We start from the raw sequence: 25,224 nt of genomic DNA, 5'->3' as shown, positions 1-25,224 counted from the left end.
GTAAGCCACACATGGAATGACAAATTTCACTATTGGAGGGAGAGATGCATAAGTGAACAGAACAGCAAGCTCAGGGAAAATGGCTAAAATGAGTCAAAGGCAAACACAGTGCCTTTCTTGAAAGATGGTTTACTCTTAAGAGAAACAAAAACTTGAAATAATATTGCAGCTGGTGTGCGGTTGGTTGCAATAGAAGCATTAGAAAAACAAGCTTTTCTTGTACTCTTCCTTCGTGGTCACTTCAACTTTCAACACATCTGTAAATTGATCCTTCAATGAAAATTTATAGTTTGCAATGCAGGCACGGGGGACAGGGGACGGGGGGAGGACAGGGGTGGGGGGGGAGGACGGGGACAGGGGGGGGGGGGGGGGGGGGGGGGGGGGGGGGGGGGGGGGGGGGACAGGGAGGGGGGGCAGGGTGGGCGGGGGGACGGAGGACACGGAGGGGGGCAGGGTGGGGAGAGGGGTAGAGACAAGACAAGGTGGGGGGGAGAGACATGGTGGGGGGGGGGGGTAGAGACAAGGGGGGGGTGGGGGGGGTCGAGACAGGGTGGGAGGGGTAGAGACAGGGGGGTGGGAGGGGTAGAAGACAGGGGGGGGGGGGTAGAGACAGGGTGGGGGGGGGGTAGAGACAGGGTGGGGGGGGGTAGAGACAGGGGTGGGGGGGGGAGGACAGGGTGGTAGGGGGGGGGGGGGGGGGGGGACAGGGTGGGGGTGGGGGAGAGACAGGTGGGGGGGGGGGGTAGGTAGGGTAGGGTGGGGGGGGGAGGACAGGGTAGGGTGGGGGTAGAGACAGGGTGGGGGGGAAGGACAGGGGGGGGTAGAGACAGGGGGGGGGGAGAGACAGGGTGGGGGGGGAGAGACGGGGGGGGGGGGGGAGACGGGAGACAGGGTGGGGGGGGAGAGAGGACAGGGGGGGGGGGTAGAGACAGGGCGGGGTGGGGGGGGGGAGGACAGGGTGGGGGGGGTAGAGACAGGGGGGGGGGGGTAGAGACAGGGTGGGGGGGTAGAGACAGGGTGGGGGGGGGTAGAGACAGGGTGGGGGGGGGGGGGGGAGGGTTTTTAGAGACAGGGGGGGGGGGGGGTAGAGACAGGGGGGGGGGGGGTAGAGACAGGGTGGGGGGGGTAGAGGGTAGGGGGGGGGGGGGGGTTAGGGTGGGGGTAGAGACAGGGTGGGGGGGGGGGGGGTAGAGACAGGGTGGGGGGGGTAGAGACAGGGTGGGGGGGGGGTAGAGAGACAGGGGGGGGGGGGGGTAGAGACAGGGTGGGGGGGTAGAGACAGGGGGGGGGGGGGGCAGTAGAGACAGGGTGGGGGGGGGGTAGAGACAGGGTGGGGGGGGGGGTAGAGACAGGGTGGGGGGGGGTAGAGACAGGGGGGGGGGGGGGGGGGGGTAGAGACAGGGTGGGGGGGGGGTAGAGGACAGGGGGGGGGGGGGGGGGTAGAGACAGGGTGGGGGGGGTAGAGACAGGGGGGGGGGGACAGGGGGGGGGTAGAGACAGGGTGGGGGGGGGGGGGGGGTAGAGAGGGGGGGGGGGGGGTAGAGACAGGGGGGGGGGGGGGTAGAGACTGGGGTGGGGGGGTAGAGACAGGGGGGGGGGGGGGTAGAGACAGGGTGGGGGGGGGTAGAGTAGAGGACAGGGGGTAGAGTAGAGGTAGAGGGGGGGGGGGGGGTAGAGAGGGGTTAGAGGGGGGGGGGGGTAGAGACAGGGTGGGGGGGGGTAGAGACAGGGTGGGGGGGGGTAGAGACAGGGGGGGGGGGGGAGAGAGGGGGGGGGGGGTAGAGACAGGGGGGGGGGGTAGAGACAGGGTGGGAAGGGGGGGGGGTAGAGACAGGGTGGGGGGGGGTAGAGGACAGGGTGGGGGGGTAGAGGGGGGGGGGGGGGGTAGAGACAGGGTGGGGGGGGGGTAGAGATGGGTGGGGGGGGGGGTAGAGACAGGGAGGGGGGGGGGAGAGGGGGGGGTGGGGGGGGTTAGAGAGAGGGGGTGGGGGGGGGGGGGGGGGGAGGACAGGGTGGGGGGGGGGGGGGGTAGAGACAGGGCGGGGTGGGTGAGAGACAGGGGGGGGCGGGGTGACAGGGGGAGAGACAGGGTGGGGGGGGAGGAGAGACAGGGGGGGGGGGGGGGGTAGGGGGGGGGGAGGACAGGGTGGGGGGGGGGGGAGGACAGGGGTGGGGGGGGGAGGACAGGGGGGGGGGACAGGGTGAGAGGGGGGGGGGTAGAGACAGGGTGGGGGGGGGGGGGAGAGACCGGGTGGGGGGTAGAGACAGGGGGGGGGGGTAGGACAGGGGGGGGGGGGGGGGTAGAGACAGGGTGGGGGGGGGGGGACGGGGGGGAGGTACAGGGTGGGGGGTGAGGGGGGGGGGGAGGGAGACAACTGGGAGGAGGTTGGGTTGGGTCGGGTGGGGAAGTGGGGACAGCGCGGGCACCCGCTCCTACAGCCAGGTCCTCTCCCTCTCGTTCACTTACCTTCAGCGCGCCGGCGTCGCTGCCTCCCGGACATTGGCCGCGGACGGGATCTGCTCTTGGGCGGGTGGGCGGCCGCTCGCAGCCGGTTACCCCGGACAACTGGCGGAACCGGAAGTGGTGCTGGAAGGAGGACAGGGCGAGCGGCCCGGGAGTGCGCGCCTCCAGTGAGCTGTGGCGCCGCCAGCGTTGACTGGCGGAACTGCAGAGGCTGAAATGTGGAGCAAAACACCAAGTACTGGAAAGTGGTGGGGGAGACTGGGAAGGGTCTGTGCATCTTTGGAAAACACGCAACTTCTTCAGTTTGAAAGATAATTGGGTGGGTGGTGGGGACTAGATATTGATTTCTCTAACTTCAAGTAACCCTTGCTCACCTTCTCTCTCCGTCCCTCCATTAGTTTAATTGTCCTGATTAATTTTAATGATTGTATTCTCCGTGGTCTCCTACATTTCCTTGATCTGTCGTTTTCACACTTTACCCTTCCATATCTCTAGCCTCCTCTCTGTCTGCAGAAGGATCTCGCCCAAGAAGACTCAGTCTGCAGAAGGGTATCGCCTCGAAACGTCAACCATTCCTTCTTCCATAAGATGCTGCCTGTGCCGCTGAGTTACTCCAGCATTTTTGTGGCTACGGTTCCTTCGTATACAACCGAAGAACAATCCTGAAGATCGGAGTGTGGGAGGAAGCCGAAGAATTCGGAGAAAACCCACGCAGGTCACGGGGAGAACTCCGTACAGACAGCACCCAGAAGACTGGGTTAGGCCAGGGACTAACTCTACTGAACGTTTTTCCTTCCATTATTTTTTATGTAAAAGAATATGTGTGTTTATGATTGTGTTTATAGTTTGTTTGGTTGTTTGTCTTTTTGCACAAAAGTCCGCGAGCATTGCCACTTTCATTTAACTGCACATCTCGTATGTGTATGTGACAAATAAACTTGACTTGACTCTCAGTCTGCAGATACGTCTCGCCTCGAAACGTCAACCATTCCTACAAACACCCGTAGTCAGGATCGAACCCCGGTCTCCGGGGTTCTCTGTAAGGCAGCAACTCTACCGCTGCGCCACCGCTACCGTCTCGGGAAACGGCACAACCGGGACAACTCGAGACAACCCTCACCAATATTTCTGTGCCCTTTGCTGCTCCTCCTCGTTTACAGATTCCATTTCATGATATCTTGAGCTTCCTCAGCATTGCACTGAATTCTTGCTTTATTGATAACACCACTCCATTCAGCTCCTATGTCTAATGACCTATGATAATTATTAGAAACAAATCAGTGCAGGAATACTCGTATATGTCGCAGTAACGCCACCTGGAATGGATCCCGTGGTTGTTGATTGTCATATGTATGTGCTTTTGATGATCTGCTCGTTTACCTTCATATTCTTGGAGGGGGTTGAATTTGAAATTGGTTGCATTGGAACAAGTCACAAAGTACACGTGTCAACGATGACTCAATTGCAGCTGTCCAATTTCTGAATCAGAAAAGTGCGGTTTTAAATTATTTCCTTCCGAGTGCGACGTTCCCCGTGCACTGGGAAAATACTAAGGCTACTTGTTGTTTGTGAACAGTCGATTTTGGATCTGCAGTGGTTTGATTTTTTGCAGTGTTACTCCAGCATTTCGTGTTTACGTTCCTGTATAAGGTCACCAATTCCTTCTCTCCAGAGATGCTGCCCTGTCCCGCTGAGTTACTCCAGCATGTTGTGTCTGTCTCCGTGTCAGTCTTCCTGTCTGAGATCGCTGGCCGGCGTGGACCCTACGGGCCGAAGGGCCTGTTGCCACGCTGTGTCCAAAGACTATAGACGAGGATTGTGATTGGCTGCGCTGGCCGAATACGCGCACCAACGCCGCAGGCTCGACCTATCGGAGCTCAGAGGACAGGCAGCGTTTGTTACCCGCTGCACGATTGGAGGAGGAAATGTGTCCGGCGCTGGGATTGGCCGCAGAGTGGACCGCCCCCTATTGGGCGGGCCAGGTGGAGCGGAGGTCTGGGATTGGCTGTTGATGGGCCGGAGCGGAGCGATTGGCCGCGCCGGTGGCGGGAAGCCGGGAAGGGGCGGCGGTTGGGATCGGCCGAGCACCGGTGGCGGGAAGGCGCGGCGGTTGGCGGTTGCAGATGGAGTTCACGCGCGGCAAGGGTCGCGCGGCGGTCTATCCCTTCCCTCTGCAGCTCTACCCGCTGCCGCCCCAAGGCATCGTCTCGCTGCTCGAGTTCGAGGGCCTGGCCGTGGCGAGACTGAAGCGTAAGAAGGCGCAGAGCAGGCCTGGTGCCTCCGATGGAGGGGAGAGGAGAAGGACGGGGAGAGGGAGAGGAGAAGGAGGAGGAGGGAGAGAGTTGAGGATAGTATTTAAGAGGGAGTTAGATGTGGCCCTTGTGGCCAAGGGGATCAGGGGGTATGGAGAGAAGGCAGGTACAGGATACTGAGTTGGATGATCAGCCATGATCATATTGAATGGCGGTGCAGGCTCGAAGGGCCGAATGGCCTACTCCTGCACCTAATTTTCTGGGTTTCTATGGTTTCTATGTTTGGCTCAGAGAGGAAGGAAATGGGGGGAGAGAGGACGGAGTTGGGGAGATGGAGGGAGAGAGGACGGAGTTGGGGAGATGGAGGGAGAGAGGACGGAGTTGGGGAGATGGAGGGAGGGGGAGAGGAGATGGAGGGAGGGGGAGAGGAAAGGAAGGGGGAGAGGGAAAGAAGTGAGAATGGGGAAAGGGTGAAGAGTACGAGTACGAAGTCTGTAAATAGTACTAGAAAGCTCTAAAGCGGTGCAATTGATTATTTCATCTAAACAAGGAATTTCATTGCACCCTGGTGTTTATGATTGTAAACTAATCTGATCACCAGGTTTTAAAGTGGACTAAGTGCACAAAGAAGTACAACGTGGCTGAAATTACAACGGATGGCAATAGCATGTACTTTTACTTGCAGTTTTGCTGGTGCGACTGAATCTTCCTGTGTTCGACAGTTGTTTCTTTTCAATGTTTATGAACAGCCATGGTACGGTTGTCAACTCGTAGTCAGTTTTGTATCTGTGAATAGTTAACCAGTTCGGATTGCTGTTTTGACTACGAAACTTCAGATCTATTATAAACTAGCACAAAAAGGTGGTGTAATGGTACAGAACTAATTGGAATTATTTTTTCTCCTCTTCTAGTTCTCAAGAGTATAGAAACTATTGGCATTAGCTATGCCAGGGGATCTGAGAACTATAACAAGAAACTGGAGGGCGAACTTCGAAAGCTGAAGTTTCCTTACAGAGTAAGCTTTTGCACTGTGATATGTATATGAAACAAATGCCGTTTTGTTCAATATCCAAGATTTTTGTTCCCTCTTTTACCCCTGGGTTAAAATCAAGAATATTCCCCACCCTGGACAAGCTTTGCGGCTCATAATTCCTATAATGTTTCTCCAAAAGTGCTGTATCGTACCATCTGTCTTGTCCATGTCATATCTAACTTGTCCAACCATCTGTCCATCAAGAACCCCCACTCCCCAGTGCCCAGCTTTCTTCCTCACCCCCGCTGCAATCCATCTGAAGAAGAGTCCTGACCCGAAACCTCACCTATCCATGTTATCCAGAGGGGCTGCCTGACTGGCTGAGTTACTTCAGTACATTGTGTCCTACTGTATCTCCATTTCACTTGTCTCTTTTCTCTTGGCATTTGCCTTTTAAAAGTTAATTTAGGAGGCAGCAGATGAATCACCAATTCAGTAGCGTCCCCCAACCTATGCTATTGTTGAATATATGTGGAACAATGTACCTTAGAAAGTTTATCACCAGGACATTTACCATCATTTTAGATCAATGCCTTCAGAAAAGAGTGATTGGTGAAGGTAGTTGTAAATGCCTCTTTGTCAAATTGACATTTAACCAAGGACTAAGATAGACACAAAATGCTGGAGTACCTCAGCGGGTCAGACCGTTCAGACTTTTTACCAGCATCTGTAGTTACTTTGTACACATTTAACTGAAGCATGTTCTCTGGCGCATGTCCCCATTCGGCTGATAACATCCATATTGGATTTTACTCTGCCTGCCAGGATCACTATCACAAAGCTCGCCCTTTGGCTGTAGTTGATGCCAGTGCCTTGAGGCAGCACCTTGTGTAAATGCTTTTGATGGTGGGGAGGGCTATGTCTGTGATGGACTGGGCTGTTTCTACCACTCTGCAGCCTCAGTGGCAATGTTTGTCTCCTTACTTTACCTAGTCCTCTCAGCAAATCCTCTGTACAGATGTGTCTTCTGTCTTAAAAACACTATTCAAAAACCATTGTCGATGGGGGAAAGGAGCTTGAGAGCATCAGACCCCTAATAACAAAGATTATTTCCTCCCAGATTTTATCAAAAATAAGGGTTCTTTTCATAGTAGTAAGTTTACTGTTTTCACTTCGAGCCAAAAGTATCAAGGGCTGTATGTTACATTGTTTACTAACATTTCATTGCACGTGTCAATGGAAGTGTTTGTTTGTCAATTTCAATTATTTTATGCGGTTAAAGTAGCAGCTCTGTTTTTAAGAGACAATGGTGTTTGATTATTGACATATGCTGTTTTCATTTGCAAGACAGCTCCTTTCTAATTAATTTCCAAAACAACTTTTGAGTAACATGCCTAACCCCAAGAAATTGCGTTATAACTCATTCAGCCTACATAATACAAATAGTTCCCAAATGTATCACTCATGTTATCATATCTGCAGTGTAGAAATGCACGTTATATCAACTACCTATATCATGCTAGGAAATGTTTAACTATATGTGGAAGCTAAAGTCACGAGTTCAAGAATTGATAATATTGCAGATGTGTCGAGTACAAATGCAGACAGATGGGGAAAAAAAGCAAAAACACATGCACACGCACACGCACACACACGTACATATATTTTACATTGTAGTGAAACACTGACTTTATTTAGTTGAATATAAATTACCTAGGTGGAATGGTGTCCATCAATCTTATTCTCCAGATTGAAGGCTCAAGCTGATACATCAGGCTTCCACACCTTACCAGGTAATTTGATAATAGAAGGCCTGGATTTTAAGAATATTTGGACTAAAATAATTCCTCTTGACAGAGAATGGTTTGGGAATGGGGTGCCTGTTAGTGGGGCAGCACAGTGGCGCAGAGGTAGAGTTGCTGGCTTATCACACGAGAGACCCAAGTTCGATCCAAACCATGGATGCGGCCTGTGCAGTTAGTACGTTCTCCCTGTGACCACGTGGGTTTTCTCGGGGTGTTCCAGTTTCCTCCCACATTCCATAAAAGTGCAGTTTTGTAGGTTAATTGTCTTCTGTAAATTGCTCCTAGAATGTAAGAGGCGAAACTGGGATAACATGGATCTAGTGTGAATGGGTGATACGTGGGCCGAAGGGTCTGTTTCAATGCTGTATTTAAACTAAACCAAAACAATAAATTCAGTAATGTGTAAGGTGAATAAATCACTTTACATACATGCTTGGGGCTGCTTACAACAGCTGCTTGATGCACACAAATGAACCAATTCATCATATTTCTAGGAATTGTCGTTTCTTGTGAATGAATCGGGTTATGAACATGATTTTTAGTAATATTTTTTCGCTTTCATTTATATTTAAATCTCTCTATGCTTTCTAGCTACCCATTATTCTGTAACCTTGGTACATTGGCCTGATGTCTTGTTTTGTATAATGCTTTCTTTATCTTTCTGCATCCATCAGGTTTACAGCGATGAGAAGATAGATGAATATGAAATGAGGAGGAATGATCACATCTCTCATTTCATACTGCGTCTTGCTTACTGCCAGTCGTAAGTACAACGTGAACTTTCATGTGGAATCTGTGGAACCAGTTTGAAGTTGTTTTGTTATGTGATGTTTCAAGGTCAGTTTATTGTCGCATGTACCAATTAGGGCAGTGAAATTTGAGTTGCCATACAACCATACTAAGTGAAAAGCACCAAGACACAGAACCACATTAAAGTTAACATAAACACCCATCACAGTGGATTCCACATTCCAACACTGTGATGGAAGGCAATAAACTTAAATCTTCTCTCTGTTTGTTCTCCTGCAGTCGGGGTGATCAAAGCTGTTGCAGCCGACGATCGAAGCCCCCTTCGGGGTGATTGAAACCCCCGCGTTGGGGGCAAATGAAACTCCGCTGGCATTGGGTTCCCGAGTCGGCCTGTTACCAGAGACCGCGGGCTTCGTGATATTAAAGTCCACAGGCCCTGTGGTTGGGACTGTAATACTGGGACGTATGGGGGCTCGGGAAGGCACATCAATGTTCTCCCTATCAAAGAATGCGTCGGAACGCATTCTCATCAAGGAGTGATGCTTCGCTGTCGCTTGAGCTGCCTCCTGGTTTCGCCTTGTAGGAGGTGATGACATTCAAACCTGGCCACAGTTGCCGAACATCTGCCACAGCTTTGAGCGGAAGTCCCTTTTGGACTTTATGATGGCCTTGTCAAGGACAATAGACAATAGGTGTAGGAGTAGGCCATTCGGCCCTTCGTATCTGGACTTCTTGTAGACCTCTTCGTTACCAGCCCTGAATGTCCGGGATCTGGTCTTCAGAAGAATGCGTATATCCTGATTCAACCAAGACTTCTGGTTAGGAAACACTAGGAAAGTTTTGTAGGAACACAGTCCTCAGCACATTTCCTTATGAAGTCTGTAACGACTGTGGCGTATTAATTCAGGTCCATTGCCGAGTCCTTGAACATTACCCAGTCTACTGACTCCAAGCAGTCCTGTAGTTGTTCCTCTTCCACCCCAGACCAACTATGTACAGTCCTCACCTTTGGACAAATAAAGGTCGTGAAATGCAGAGCTGTAGGAAATGTTTACCAGAGAGGAAAAACTGATAATTAGATGACCTGCAGTAGATGTGGCCAGTTTTGATACAAACAATGTGAATTATCTGATGTTTTTTAATTTGATAGTCAGGAAGACTATCGTAATCAAATGGAAGATGGGGTGCGGTTCTACGAATTTGGGTTGGCCCATTATTAAATTGTGAGAGGAAACAGGATTGAAATGATGGAGCAGGAAGTACATGGTCAGTGCTGTGGACTGAATGCTCGGTGAAGAGTTCACCCAACCTGTGTTTGGTTTCTCCAACCGTCGAAGGGACCATGAATCATGATCATGAATACTGAATGCTCGGTGGGAAGAAGGTGTCAGCAAACTAGTTTCATCTACAAAGACTATTTGGGTCCCTCAGTTGTGGGAAAGCAAGAGTTGAAGAATAGGTGTTGCACTTCCTGTAGAGACTTGAGAAAGTGTCATGAGAATGGGAGTGGTTGATGGAGATGGAAGAATTGAGACAGCAGTCCCCTTGTAATGCTGAATTAGGGGGTCAGGGTGTATGTAGTGATGGATTTTTGTCCGAATTTGGGGAGAGGCGTGGTGAGATTGTGGAGGCTGCTGGGATGGAAACAGAACCAGGCAAGCTTTGAAGAAGAAGAATATGTGTAGATGGAGGGGTTGGGCCATTTTTTTAAGGAAGAGACAGGGGTACCTCAGACCAATCTGATGTGGGTTGGAGATATGGAGGGTTTATATGTCCATGAGAAAGATGAGCTGGTTGCGACAAGTGAATTAGAAAATGTAAAGTGGTGGAGGTACGCCAGAGATGTCACGGACACAAATGGGAATCAACTGGATAAGCGGAGGAAGTGTATAGTTAGTGATGGATGAAATAAGCTCAGTGTGAGGAGCAGGCTGAAACGGTGGATCTGCTGGACAGTCCTGTTTGTAGATCTTGGCCAGGAGGTAGAAGTAAGAGAAATTTAAAAAACAAGGTCTGTGAATCAATGTGCTGTTCAATCTTTCACCACCTGAGGGTGCAATTGGACCATGTTTTGGGGCCAGTTTCGACTGCATTCTGTTTTTGCTGTTTTTAAGCCTATGTACGAACCATTGGAGAGTAACCATTTAAACCTGGTGATGCATTAGATCTGAGTTGGTTGCAGAGACCCAAGGGATTGGAATTCACTGCGAGATAAATAAATCAGCATTTTTAAACAGACGTTGTTGTGAAACATGTATTGTTCTAATATGCTTTCGTTCTACTGATGCCTTAGCAAAGTCAAAAGCTGTGCCATGTTCTATTCTTTTCAAATCAGTCTCTAGCTTTTTGACTTGAGTTGGCTGTTGCTCCAGCAGCATCTTGATGTTAACATCCCATTCTTGTTTGTGGAACACGCCATTGCCTTAGTGCCCCTTATTCTCATAACATCCTCTGAACACATAGTCATCTTTTCTCAGATGCTAACATCCTCTGAACACATCGTCATCTTTAAAAACTCAAATGCAGTCCTGGCCATTTGTATCTTTTCAGTTTTCTTGGTTGCCATAACCATTTTCAGCTGCTATTCCTGCTGCATAGGGATCCTCTTCCCAATTAACACTCGTCCTTCTAAGAGTCTCATGACAGTCCATGATTTTGAGCAGTTGCTTTTGGTTATCTATAACCTCCTGTGGTGTGCTCTTACTTTGATAATGGCGTTTGATAAATTCAAGGTCTTAATTCTTGTGTATTTTGGGGATTGTTCTTGCAGCAAGCAACCTCTGCCATTGTGGCAACTCCGCCAAAACCACAGTGCACCAATTAGTACGTTTAGTCGTGCACCATTTTTTTTTTCTGGCCTGCTTATATTGAGCAAACAACATTTCTGAATGAACTAGGCAGGTCAGGTAGCAACTGTGGAGGCAAATAGATACTCAACGTTTGGGATTGAGTCCCTGCATGAGAACTGAGAGTGTAGAGGAGAGAAGGAGGACCAGCATAATTTGGCGAGAGGGAGGGTGCGGTAGGAGGTGGATCCAGGTGAGGAGGGACTGATGGAGCTGATGGGCGAGAGGGGGGGGGGGGGGGGGGGGGGGAGCTGGGAGACAGTGGTTGAAGGGTAGATACAGATAAGGAGAAAAAGAGGTAGATGGAGCTGGAGTGGAGGAGAGAGGTAGAAGCAGCGCTAGGTTGAAACTTTCAGTCCTGGTGGAGGATTTCAACCCACAAGGTTGACTAACCCACATATGCTGCCTAACTTGCTGAGTTCCTCCAGCAGTAATTTTGTTGCTCTAGTTTACAGCGTCTGTAATCTCTTACAGCATCTTACATCTCTTTTTTTGTACTAAATGGTGTAGGGCCTTGTGCTTTTTCTTCTTGTACTGTGAATCACTGAATGTCTCCCACACAAGTGAGAAGCATGAGTCTTCTTGGCTATGTCAGTGACTTCTGCTGAATTGTCAGGCAGTGGCTTGACTGTAGGAGCGAAATTAAAGTTGGCAAGGTGCACGATGCAGGAATTAAAAAAAAAATTAAAACAAAATAATGCAGGTGCTGGAAGTCTGAAATAAAATTGGACAATACTAGAAATATTCAGTAGGTCTGCAGCCGTGAGAGGAGAAAAATAGTCACGTTTCAGGTTAAAGATGATCAGATGTCAGGTCGGTGGCACAGTGGTGGAGTGATAGAGCTGCTGCGTTACAGCACCAGGGGCCCAGGTTTGATCCTGACAACAGGTGTCCTTTGTACGGAGTTTGTATGTTCTACCTGTGACCCTGTGGGTTTTCTCCGGTTTCCACCCACATTCCAAAGACGTGCGGGCTGGTAGGTTAATTGGCTTTTGTAAATTTTTGCTAGTGTACACGATAGTGTTGGTGTACGCTGTGATTGCTGTTAGCCCCAGTCTCAGTGAGCTGAAGGACTTGTTTCCATGATGTATCTGCATCTAAACTGTGAACTGTATCTCGTTTTACATTGTTTTCAGCACTTTTTGTTTATATTTGAGATTTTTGAGAGTAGTAGGGCAGCGGGTGCCAAAACAGCAGCAAAGCTACAGAGCGCTTTGGAAACTGGTGAGAATTTTTAAATTGGCTTGGATGTTGTGGTTGGCTTGCTCCGGGAAAAGATGAAAGTTCCCTGCTGTTTGTGTGGCTAAATAGGGGGGCACAGCAGTGTAGCTAGTTTAATTGCTGCCCACAGCATCCCGGGTTCAGTCCGGACCTGCAGTGCAGTCTGTGTGGGCTGACTACGTTCATTTTTTGAACACGTGCGTTTCTTCCAGGTGCTCCTATTTTCTCCACAGCCCAAAGATATGTGGGTTGGTAGGTTAAGTGGCAACTGTAAATTGTCCCTGGTGTGCCGATGAGTGGTATGTGTGGGGGGGGGGGGGGGGGGGGGGGGGAGGGGTATTGACAGGAGTTTGGGGAGAATAAAGTGGGATAAGTGTAGGATGGGTGATGCTTGAAGCTCAACACTGACATGATGGGTTAAAAGGCCTGTTTCCATGCAGTGTGACCCTGGACCTCCTGCTGCAATTGACCATAAAGCATGTGTCAGATGTGGAACCTTGCCCACACCGACCAACTACACTTGTTCCACCTGCCTGTGTTCGGCCCATATCCCTCTAAATCAATCTGATCCATGTACCCGTCTAAATGTTTCTTAAACATTGCGATAGTACCTGCCCCCACTACCTCCTCCAGCAGCTCGATCGATACACCCACCACCCTTTGTGTAAAAAGGTTACCCCTCAGGTTCCTATTAAATCTTTCCCCCCCCCCCCCTCACCTTAAACCTATGTCCTCTGGTTCTCGATTCCCTTACTCAGGACAAGTGACTGTGATCTATTCCTCTCATGATTTGTACACTTGTAAGATCATCGCTCATCCTCCTGCACTCCAAGGAATAGCGTCCTAGTCTGTTCAACCTCTCCCTGTAGTACAGGCCCTCGAGCCCTGGCAACTTTGTCGTAAATCTTCTCTGCACCCTTTCCAGCGAGTGACTAAAACGTGAGCATTTTTTCCCAGTTTAAAATTTGAATTTCTGGACGTGCATTTCATGAAGGGAGTGTCCTATTTATCATGTGGGATTGGTTACTTTATACCTGAAGCTCTGTGATCTTATACTAGCTGTGATTCAATTCTCTTTATTTTCCCCCATCACCTTCTGTCATTTCTTTAGGGAAGACTTGAGGCGATGGTTTATTCAGCAAGAATTGGACTTATTCCGTTTCCGATTTGGTGAGCTACATGACAAACAGCAAGATTTCCTCAAAAAAAATGAATTGAAGTATCACCCTGTGAGTAGCTGCTCAGTTTCACTTGGATGTATGCTGTCTCTTCAAATTAAGTTTTAATTTGTTTTTTTCTGTCCCCTGTGAAGAAGCTGCAGTGGCAAAGCTGTGGTTTATTTAAGCCATGTAGAAACAAGGAACTGCGGATGCTGGTTTACAGAACAAGAGACAGTGCTGGAGTAACTCAATGGGTCAGGTACATCATGATAGGTGAAGCTTTGGGTCGGGACCCTCCAGACTCCAGTGATGTGTGTAAGGATCCAACCCGAAATGTCACCTATCCATGTTCTTCAGACAGCAGCCCGACCCGCTGAGTTACTCCAGCACTTTGTGTCATGTTTATGTAAGGAAGCAGTGTACCACATCCAAGTGTACCTTTCTACTTCTGTAACTTCATTGTTTTTCATTGAATGATTGATTCTGACCCTGTACACTGTGTTCAGTTGGCTTTTGCAACAGCATCAGCGCTTCTGGCGCCATTTATTGCCATTCAGTTTAATCAAATGCCGTGAATGTATTCTGATTTTACAACATTGTGAATGTGGGAAGTTTTGTTTTTGTTCCCTCTCACTTTGTCTCTTGTGAGGTAGAGGTGTGAGGCACTAAAACAGGACAGGTCTATCAGAGCGAAGGGGATATCACTAGGTTCATTGAAGACGTAATTGGCCCACAAGGGAAGTTTAGAATTTTAATTTTTAATCCTTTCCTACAGCAGAAATTATTTTCTGCAACTGGTTTTCTCAAAATAAATAATCTGACAGTTTTACTTTGGAGCAAGGCTCATGAATTGGTAAAAATAGACATAAGTAAAGCTGTAAAAAGAAAAATTTAGTGGACATGTTAATGTTCTTTCTTGAAGGAATAGTTGGAAAGCAAAGATGTTCCCTGGATAGATCACACCACTGTGCACAAAATGGAAATTGAAAAATGGGCGAAGGTACAGAATTAAGGTTTGATTAATAAAATACTGCCAGGAACAATACAACTAGCTGGAAGACTTCAGAAAAGAGAAGCTTTGTGCGTTCTTGAAGTGCCGTCGTGTGATGGACGCGTGGCTGTAAACGTGTCCCAGAGGGGCTGCTTTACACTGACAGCAGAAGAATGTTGACATTGCAACAACTTGATCAGCAGATAACCATGCGGTTATGGAGAAGCTATACAAGGGGCAGAAGTTGCATATATGCTGACAATACGAGATGAATAGAGTGGAGAAGGGTTGTGTGGAGCAGTAACAATATATTGAGGGGAGGCTCGGCTCTTTCCCACGTGGGAATTGGGAACACTAAGCCTGAGTACTCAGATTTTATCACTGTGTAAGGGGGATATTTATTAAAGCTCAAGAACATCACATTGTTTGTAAGTTGTTTACTTCAAAGTGCCAAATTGTGGAGTTTGTTTCGGCAAAATAAACAGAAGGATCCCAACCTGAAATATCACCTTTGCATGTCCTTCAGAGATGCTGTCTGACCCGCTGAGTTACTCCAGCCTATTGTGTGTTTTTTTTTGTAAACCAGCATCTCCAGTTCCTTGCTTCTCCAACTATCACTCACCAGGCTTTGTCCCAACCCTTGCCTCTTTTCCAGCTTTCTCTCCCACTACAACAAGCCTGTAGTAGGGTCCCAACCCGAAATGTCACCTATCCATGTCCTCCAGAGATGCTGCCTGACCTGCTGAGCTACTCCAGCATTGTGTGTCTTTCTTTGTAAAGCCAGCTTAGAAACATAGAAAATAGGTGCAGGAGTAGGCCATTCGGCCCTTCGAGCCTGCACCGCCATTCAATATGATCACGGCTGATCATCCAACTCAGTATCCTGTACCTGCCTTCTCTCCATACTCCCTGATCCCTTTAGCCACAAGGGCCACATTTAACTCCCTCTTAAATATAGCCAATGAACTGGCCTCAACCACCTTCTGTGGCAGAGAATTCCAGAGATTCACCACTCTCTGTGTGTAAAATGTTTTCCACATCACGGTCCTAAAAGATTTCCCCCTTATCCTTAAACTGTGACCCCTTGTTCTGGACTTCCCCAACATCGGGAACAATCTTCCTGCATCTAGCCTGTCCAACCCCTTAAGAATTTTGTAAGTTTCTATAAGATCCCCCCTCAATCTTCTAAATTCTACCGAGTACAAACCGAGTCTATCCAGTCTTTCTTCATATGAAAGTCCTGACATCCCAGGAATCAGTCTGGTGAATCTTCTCTATACTCCCTCTATGCAAGAATGTCTTTCCTCGGATTAGGAGACCTGAGGAAAGCATCTACAGTTTCTGAGTTTGCTGAGTAGGGTTTTCAAGAGTAAGATAATAAAATCAAATTTGTTGAAAAGCCAGCAATTACTTTAAACTACTGAGCATTTTCTTAGGCAAGGGTAACTAATATATATATATAAATTCAATTGAGAAAATATTGCAATTCAGATTGAATTTTTGTATGAATTTCTGACTTGTTCAACCTGCTGAATCTCTATCAGGATTGTATTTCCTATTAGTCTCTGAGGCAAATGCAGTAGTTATAGAAACATGCTGATGTATCTACGACTCTGTATGGCCTGGTTGTTCCCAGAGTGACGTTGGCTGTACATTGAGAGAATGGTGTTTGAGGAATGCAAACTTTCTGCTCTCTGATAAGTGTGATGTGTAATCACCGATTGAACTTGAAAACCTGTACTGTTTGACTTGGAGATGGTCTGTTCAGTCAAATCAGTACATGCCCTCCCATTTGTCCTCTGAATCCATCAATGTGCCCCTTTATTCCATTTTCCCTCATTTGTTCGTCTGACTCTCCTGAAATGTGAAGATCCTATTAACTGCAACTATTCTCTTAATCCTGGAGAGCAGAGGTTTTTATGCTTTATATTTTCTTGCAATGTATAAAATAATCATTCAACACATTGTTCTGGTTCTGAAATACAGTACATTCAGAAAGTATTCAGACCTCTTCAATTTTTCCACATTTTGTTACGTTACAGCCTTATTTTAAAATTGATTAAATTTTTTTTTTTAATCAATCTATACACAATACCCCAGAATGAAAAAGTGAAAACAGGTGTTTATACATTTTTGCAAAGTAATTTAAAAGGAATAACTGAAATATTACATTTACATAAGTATTCAGACCCTTTGCTATAACACTCAAAATTGAGCTTAGGTTCATCCTGTTTCCATTGATTATCCTTGATGTTTCTACAACTTGATTGGAGTAAATTAAATTGATTGGACATGCTTTGGAAAGGCGCACAGCTGTCTATATAAGGTCCCACAGTTGACAGTGCATGTCAGAGCAAAAACCAAGCCATGAAGACAAAGGAATTGTCCGTAGACCTCCGAGACAGGATTGTGTCGAGACACAGATCTGGGGAAGGGTATAAAACAATTTCTGCAGCATTGCATGTCCCACAGTGGCCTCCGCCATTCTTATATGGAAGAATTTGGAACCGCCATGACTCTTCATAGAGCTGGTCGCCCGGCCAAACTGAGCAATCGGGGGAGAAGGGCCTTGGTCAGGGAGGTGACCAAGAACTCGATGGTCACTCTGACAGAGTTCCTCTGTGGAGATAGGAGAACCTTCCAGAAGGACAACTATATCTGCAGCATTCCAGCAATCATGCCTTTATGGTAGAGTGGCCAGACGGAAGCCACTCCTCAATAAAAGGCACATGACAGCCCGCTTGGAGTTTGCCAAAAGGCATCTAAAGGACTCTCAGACCCTGAGAAACAAGATTCTCTGGTCTGATAAAACCAAGATTGAACCCTTTGGCATGAATGCCAAGCGTCACGTCTGGAGGAAACCAGGCACCGTTCATCACTGTGAAGCATCGTGGTGGCAGCATCCTGCTGTGGGGATGTTTTTCAGCGGCAGGAAATGTGAGACGTCAGAATTGAGGGAAAGAAGAACGGTGCAAAGTGCAGAGAGGTCCTTGATGAAAACCTGCTCCAGAGCGTTCTGGTCCTCAGACTGGGGCAGGGGTTCACCTTCCAACAGGAAAATGACCTTAAGCACACAGACAAGACAATGCAGGAGTGGCTTCTTGACATGTCTGTGAATGTCCTTGAGCGGCCCAGCCAGAATCCGGACTTGAACCTGATCGAACATCCCTGGAGGGACCTGAAAATAGCTGTGCATCGACACTCCCCATCCAACCTGACAGAGCTTGAGAGGATCTGCAGAGAAGAATGGGAGAATGGGAGAAATTACCCAAATACAGGTGACCAAGATTACCCAAATACAGGTGACCCAAGCATGTAGCGTCATACCCAAGAAGACTTGAGGCTGTAATCGCTGCTAAAGGTGCCTCAACAAAGTACTGAGTAAAGGGTCTGAATACTTATGTAAATGTGATACTGGACTTTGTACTATTTCTTTGTTAATGGTGCCAAAATATCCATGGACTGACTGGAGGGAGTATTCATGGACATCTTTAATCCTACTCCGTTCTGATGTGCCCATTTGCTTCAAGATGACCACTTCAAGGTATCATCCTGCTGTCAAAGCAAAGCAAGAGCTCATTCATTAATGACACTGTCTATTGGCCCTCTCATCCACCATCATGAAGTGTTTTCAAGAAATTGCAGAGAATTATGGATGTGGTCTAAGACCATCGCACAAACCATCCTCCCATCGATTCCTTCTATACATCCTGCTGCTTCGGCAAGGCCACCAACATAATGAAGGACCAGACTCGCCCCAGTCACTTCCTCTCCTCCCATCTCCCATCAGACAGGAGCTACAAAAGTTTGAAAATGCATACGTCCAGATTCAAGAAGAGTTTCTTCCCAGCAGTCATCAGGCAAATGAATGGTCCACTCACCAACAAGAATGTGATCCTGACCTTCCATCTACCTCAATGGTGATCTTTTAATTTTCCTAATTGGATTTTATCGGACTTCAATGTTATATCTTTAGAGTGAATGTTGTACCCATTATCCTTTATGTATGCATTGTTGATGGCTTGATTGTATTCATGTATAGTCTTTTTTTGACTGGATAACACACAAATAAGCATTTCATTGTATCTTGGCACATGTAACAATAAAACTAAACTAAATTGTTTATTTTTTCCCGATTTGTGGGAATCACTCGCTGATTGTGGAGTCTTTTATGATACCCTGTGAACATGTCGAGGTGTTAAATAAGATGTTTTGTCGTGCTGCCTTGTTAATATTTCTAATCCCTTTATCTCAGAATTAAATAAAGGTGATATGTCTCCCACAGGAATTGTACTTGTGGACTCTGAATGACATGACTGTTTAGAACTGTGGGCTTGTACTCACTGGAAACTTCTGTGAGTCTCATTTTATTACATTAATCTCATATTTCCCTTGATCTATCAGCTCCCCTGCAATCACATCAGACCAATTCCTCCACGTATTTCCAGGTAATCCAACCCCTCCAAAATTTTCCTCCCACCCACTTGCTCTGGACATAATTTACAATAATCAATTAACCTGTCAACCTGCCCATCTTTGGGCTGCGAGAAGAAGCCGGAGCAGCCAAAGGAAATCTATACAGGGAAACATGCAAACTCCTTATATTTCACATCTGAGATCGGCATCTTGAAGCCGGATCGCTATGATTTGTGAGGCAGCAGCACTGCTGATCTAGGGTTATTTTATTCCTGATGAGGCTTTTTTGAAGTGGAGAATGCCCATAAAAAACATTTTGCTGTGGAAACCTGGCAGCCATTTTATAGAGTAATGTGATAATGAAGAGATCATTTGTTTGGCATTGCTGGCGGGTCATTGGGGGGGGGAGGGGGGACTTCCTCAGCTGTGAAGAATTATTTTGTTAGATCTTCAGGATTCACCTGAGATGAGTTGAATTGAATGCGTTTTATTAGCCAAGTATGTATGCATACAAGGAATTTGCCTTGGTGCTTTGCTCGCAAGTAACAACATGATATACGGTAGATAATTAAAAATATAACATAGTTTAAACATGTGAAGAATGAAATAAAATACATGATCAAAAGGAGGCTACTATTGAGTAGAGCTACTGCTCATGGGGAAAATAGTTTTTATGTCTGGCTGTGGCGGCTTTGACAGTCCGGACTCGCCTTCCAGAAGGAAATGCTTCAAAGAGATGGGGGAGGGGGAAGAGATGGTTGCAGCCAACAACCTTCTCGGCTGATCGAATGATGCGCAGCAGCCTCCGGATACCATGCTTGGTGGCTGAACCAAACCAGACCATGATGGAGAAGGTGAGGACAGACTATGATGGCTGTAGAAAACTGGACCATCATTGCCTGTGGCAGATTTGTTTTCTCAGCTGCCGCAGGAAGTATTATTGGGCCTTTTTGTGGATTAATATTTCAAATGTGACATTAAACATAGAATCTGCCTTGGTTTACTGGTACATTTTGAGTATTAGTCCACGTTGCCTGTGTCACTAAAAATGGGACCTTCTGACTCGAGAAAGAGTGGATTATTGAACTACAGCTGACACCTTGGCAAATTAATTTGATGTTGAATCTTTGATGTTGACTCGGAGAAGACTTATTTCTTAATACATTTTAGCTGTTACCACCCTGTTCTTTTCCCTTGGCAAGCAAGGTGCAGCCCAGAGTTTTTTTTCCATTTTGGAAATAATATCAGGACAATTATCAAACAATATCCAGGTCTCTCAGCACATGAGAACATATCTGCATAGTACGTAGAACAGTACTGCACAGGAACATGTCCTTCATCCCATGTCTTGATGTTAAGATAAACTAATCTTATCTGTCTGAACATGAAAAAATAGGTGCAGGTGTAGGCCATTCGGCCCTTCAAGCCAGCACTGCCATTCAATTTGATCATGGCTGATCATCTAAAATCAGTACCCCGTTCCTGATTTTTCCCCCCATATCCCTTGATTCCTTTAGCCCCAAGAGCTAAATCCATATCCCTGCATTGTCTGCATCTCCAACTGCTTATTTAAAAGCTAATTGTCTACTGCGCACGCTGGAATATTTGAGCATCTTTCAGCTGTATTAGCGCATGAATGGTCTATGCAGATATGTTCTTGTGCTGAGAGACCTGGATATTATTTGATGATTGTCCTAATATTATTTCCCCATCTACAATGACAGACTAAGCATCAGTACTTTAGCTCAATTATGACACCAACACCGCTGCAACTTTTATTTTTTTCTTTGGAACATCAGAGTTTTTTTGTTGTTTTTTTAAAAAATATATTAGAAGTACATTAAATTACAGTAATACACATCATATATTTTATTACATATGTTGTACCACTTTGTTTTTCGAGCTTTAAGCAGGTGCAGGCTTGATTGCAACGAGTGGAAGTTTATCCACACATAGATGCTATGATACAACATTTTCAAGAACGATGCTTTTCCCAATAAATAAACACTATTGCTTTTAAGAGTGCATGAATGTCTTTGAAACGCCTTATTTGAAATTGGCTGAAATTTTTATTTATCATCAAATAATTCTCTGAACTCTGATGAATGCTTTGAATGTTTCTCTATTTATACAGTGCAATGGTCAATTCACTTTCTGCTTGGCTCCAAGGTGTATAAATTGGCTGTTTGAATGATTAAATTCAAGCCTACACTTTCTCTCCGTTGTGACTTGGTTTAGTTTAGATTAAAGATAGACACAAAGTTTAATTTAGAGATACAGTCATTCAACCCAGTTGTGGTGGGATTCAAGTTAATTCTATCCTTTTGCCACCTCATCTCATTCCTTCAATGCATTCTTACTTTCTCAGTCACTTCTTTGGTATTGCTTCAAATTCATTTTTTATTGCAAATCCATCCAGTGAGAGCAAGTTGCAGATCTTTGATGCCCTCTGGGTCAAGATTTTTTCAGCAATCCCAATTAGATTTATTAGTTAATTCAAATACTACTAAAGTTTCAGTGCAGTTGGGTTAAATTGTAACTGTAAATTCAAACACAGATTAAGAGAAATGTTGGTCTAGAGGAGGTGCACATGAACCCCTGTCTTACCTGGAAGGACTGCTGGGATCCCTGGATGTATGTTGGGAGGAGGTGTCGGGTCAAGTACATCTCCTTTGGTTGCAGGGGACGGGGTGTTTGGGGTGGGAAGGGATGAGTGGATTTAGCAGTTGCGGAGGGAGCAGTCTCAGTGGAAGCTGGAAAGATGTGTCTGGTGGAGGGGTCACATTCAAGGTGGTAGTAAGGTCGGGGAATGATATGTGGGATGCAGAGGCTGGTGGGGTGTAAGCTGAGAGCATTGGGAACGTTATCCTTGTTCCATTAGTGGGGAGGGGGAGCAAAAGCACAACTATGGGACACAAGATGTGGGTGAGGGGTCCATCTATGAGCGTCTCGAATGTCGTTTAGTGAAAAACCTCATCTTGGAAGCAGATAAGGCAGTGACAGAAATTAAGAGTATGATAAGAAGCAGGGTGGGACGATGTGTAATTCATATAATGTAGGAGTCTAGTTTGCTTTAGATTAATTTAGAGATAAAGCGTGGAAACAGACCCTTTGGGCCGCCGAATCTATGCCGACCAATGATCACCCGTTCGCTATTTCTATCCTACACATTGGGGACAATTTACAGTTAACCTACAAATCTGCACGTCTTTGAATGTGCAAGGAAACTGGAGCACCAAGAGAACACTCAAGTGGTCACAGGAGAACGTACAAACTCCATGCAGATAGCACCCGTAGTCATGATTGTACCCGGGTCTCCGGCCCTGTAAAGCAGCAATTCCATCACGCCACTGTGCCACCCTTAGAGTCATCCCTGAAGATAATAATAATAATCATAATAATTTTATTTATAGAGCACATTAAAAACAATCATAGTTGCAACAAAGTGCTGTACATCACTAATCATTGACAAAAAAGTTAATACACACCAATAATAACAATCAAAAGAAATAGTAGGAAAAGACATGTAAAATAAAGAAACATTAAAAACAATAAAAACAGAAGCAAAGTCTCAGGCATGGTCAAAAGCCAGGGAGTACAAATGTGTTTTAACACTGGATTTGAAGATGGACAGGTTTGTCGCAGATATCAGTTGATAATAAGGTACAGGAGCATTAGCTGCAAAACCAGCAGGATTCTCCTCAGCTTCTTCCCGCAGGCTATAAGACTGATAAACGGACTTAGCCCCCTGCCAAAGTATCGCGCACCAACCATCAACCTGGACACACTGCAGCAGCTGTCGATCGGAACGCCTGTTGATGTTTAGTAGAGAGTAGAGTGTTTAATTTAATTTGTTCATGATATATGTATTTTTATTTCTATTTACTTGTTGTTATTTGTACTGCACACTGAATGGACACTGGTTGAGCAAACGTTTTTTTGTTTTCTCTGGGTATGTGAGTACTCAGGAAATGACAATAAAGATATACTGATACTGACTGATAATCTTATCACCTGCGAAGGAAACAAAGATCGTCAAAGTTAAATTGGGGCCAGGGTGAAAATTAGTGGTAAGGTTCATGAAATCAACGAATTCTGCACGGGTGCAGTAGGCAGCCCCGATGTAGCAGAGAAAAGGAGGGATGGTGCTGGGGTATGTTTGCAAATCCCATGGATTTGTAAACAATTAACAATTTATGAGAGAAAAAGTTGTTTATGATGGAGAACAATACTTAAGGCACATTTATTGAAGGTATGTTGTGTGCAGTTCGGAGGGAAATGGTCTTGTCTTTCGTGCCAGTGTTGGAGAACACAAATATAGGCTTTGTTGAGTACTGATTCTGAGTACTCTGCATAGGTTTCACTAGATTGAACAAGATGGCCCAGGAGAGTTTCAACAAGGTTGGGCAGTATTTATTAGAGCTTAGAAGAATGTGAGGTGTTCTCTGACACATCATTCTCAGAAGAAGTGTCTCGACCCGAAACATCACGCATTCCTTCTCTCCAGAGATGCTGCCTGTCCCACTGTTCTCTGGAGATGCTAATTGACCTGCTGGGTTACTCTAGCACTTTGTGTCTTTTTTTATAAATCAGCATCTGAAATTCCTTGTTTCTCCAACTATTACTTGCTAACCGCTCTTGCCTTTTTTTCTAACTTTCCCTTCTCCGCTATGATCATTCAGTAGAAGAGTCCCGATACGAAACATCGCCTATCTATGTCCTCCAGTCTGACCTGCTGAAGTACTCTGGTACTTTGTGCATCTGCAGTTCCTTGTCGTGTGATTCTCAGAGGAATTGACGGAGATGATGTGGGGCTTGCTCTCTCCTGCAACAGACCAGGATTAGGGGGCATCGTCTCAAGTTAAGAGTCAACCATTGATCAAGAAGGTGAAGGAAAAATGTCTTTATTAAGTGGGTTATAAATCTTTTTATTACTCTATGTATCACAGAGGATTGTGGATGTTCATTGCTTCAGCAGATTCTTTTGACATTTTGGCAAAGCGAACCAATAGGGTTCAGGTAGAAGGACTGGAGTCATCAATTAAACTGTATTACAGAATGTCAGAGCTGACCCAGTTACTATCTAACTCCTTTGGCAGTTGCAAGCAAGGGAGTAAAGAGTGAATTATTTTATACTTTATACTGGCAATCGAAGATTGACATCAGATGATCTAATGCTGCTTCAAACCTGTTCATAGAACTTTTCAATGAGACAAATTTATGACGTTGGGGGTTGGGGGGGGGGGGGGGGGGGGGGGGGAAATGGTGACACGATATGCATAGAAATGCTTCAACGTTCTTTAGACTTTTAAACTTTAGAGATACTGTGCAGAATTAATCCACAAACCTGTACGTCTTTGGAGTGTGGGAGGAAACCGGAGCACCCAAAGAAAACCTACACTGTCACAGGGAGAACATGCAAACTCTAGACTGCACCCATAGTCAGGATTGAACTGGTTCTCTGATGCTGTGTCAGCATCTCTACTACTATGCAGCCCTCTATTGAATGTTGCCATTTCTGGTAACTTGAAGTGTATTTTTAACAGAACTGGCCAGTTCTGCTGTAGGTTGTCCAAATGTTATATTAACCTCCTGAACCTCTTGGCATTTCACAATGTTGTACACATTTCTTTGTTTTCTCCCTCTTGAATTTCCAGAATCGGCCTGCCATTCTCAAATTAATGATCATGGCAACTCTGACATGGCATGTCAGCGATACCAGTAAAAAGCTGATAATCTGGCACCTTTTGCAAGTATGCAAGTTTAATAATCAGAAAGAAGCAGAGGATGCAATACAAACACAAAGTCATTATAAGCATAAAACCTTCGTGGAAAGGTCATTAAATATTACATTGGTTTCTCTTTCGTTGTTTGCTGCACAAGCAATTTTTATTTTAGTTTATGAAGCAAACTAAAGAGTAGTAGTGATTTGGGGGATTTAAATCTGATTAGTTGTGAAGGTTATTATTCTAGATAATGTGGGGGGAAATGTGAAAATTACCTATTTAATATTTTCAAACACTGTCTATTTGTTTAGTGAGCACTATGAATGCGTCAATGTTTAATATAGGGAACATTGCATCGCATTATTCCTCTGGTGATTTTGTGGAGTAGATTGATTTATAGCAGATTTTATTTGGTGTTTCTGCGTACTTGTAATTACATATAAATCACAACAACAGTTATGCCTCACCCTCCTGAAACTAATTTGCTTTACCCCATCAGTGTTTTTATACCTCCTTTTCCTTCACACCATTTAAGTCTAACTCAAGAAGGTTAACGGTTTAGAATAGCAAAATTGTATTTTAACAACTTTCAGTTCCATGCCACAGATGGGGATATACAG

At 46.0% G+C, this 25,224-nt stretch overlaps 2 protein-coding genes across 2 annotated transcripts in view; one reads left to right on the top strand and one right to left on the bottom strand.

Annotated features, from left to right (window-relative positions):
* rab23 (RAB23, member RAS oncogene family) overlaps positions 1 to 2,617 on the bottom strand; it is a 29,274-nt gene extending 26,657 nt beyond the window's left edge. The window contains exon 1 of the mRNA XM_055635053.1: positions 2,468 to 2,617. The gene's annotated coding sequence lies outside the window, so the exon portion shown is untranslated. The remainder of the gene's footprint in view (positions 1 to 2,467) is intronic.
* Positions 2,618 to 4,536: 1,919 nt separating this feature from the next.
* The window catches only part of prim2 (DNA primase subunit 2), a 229,083-nt gene continuing 208,395 nt past the window's right edge, over positions 4,537 to 25,224 (top strand). Inside the window, exons 1-4 of the mRNA XM_055635052.1 lie at positions 4,537 to 4,714; positions 5,628 to 5,731; positions 8,169 to 8,257; positions 13,423 to 13,540. Coding sequence (XP_055491027.1) covers positions 4,588 to 4,714; positions 5,628 to 5,731; positions 8,169 to 8,257; positions 13,423 to 13,540 — 438 coding nt within the window. The 5' untranslated portion in view covers positions 4,537 to 4,587. The remainder of the gene's footprint in view (positions 4,715 to 5,627; positions 5,732 to 8,168; positions 8,258 to 13,422; positions 13,541 to 25,224) is intronic.

Source organism: Leucoraja erinacea, chromosome 5, assembly GCF_028641065.1.
Source record: "Leucoraja erinacea ecotype New England chromosome 5, Leri_hhj_1, whole genome shotgun sequence".
NCBI lineage: Eukaryota > Metazoa > Chordata > Chondrichthyes > Rajiformes > Rajidae > Leucoraja > Leucoraja erinaceus.
The sequence above is the reverse complement of the archived record's forward strand: the minus strand, read 5'-3'. Positions and strand labels throughout refer to the sequence as shown.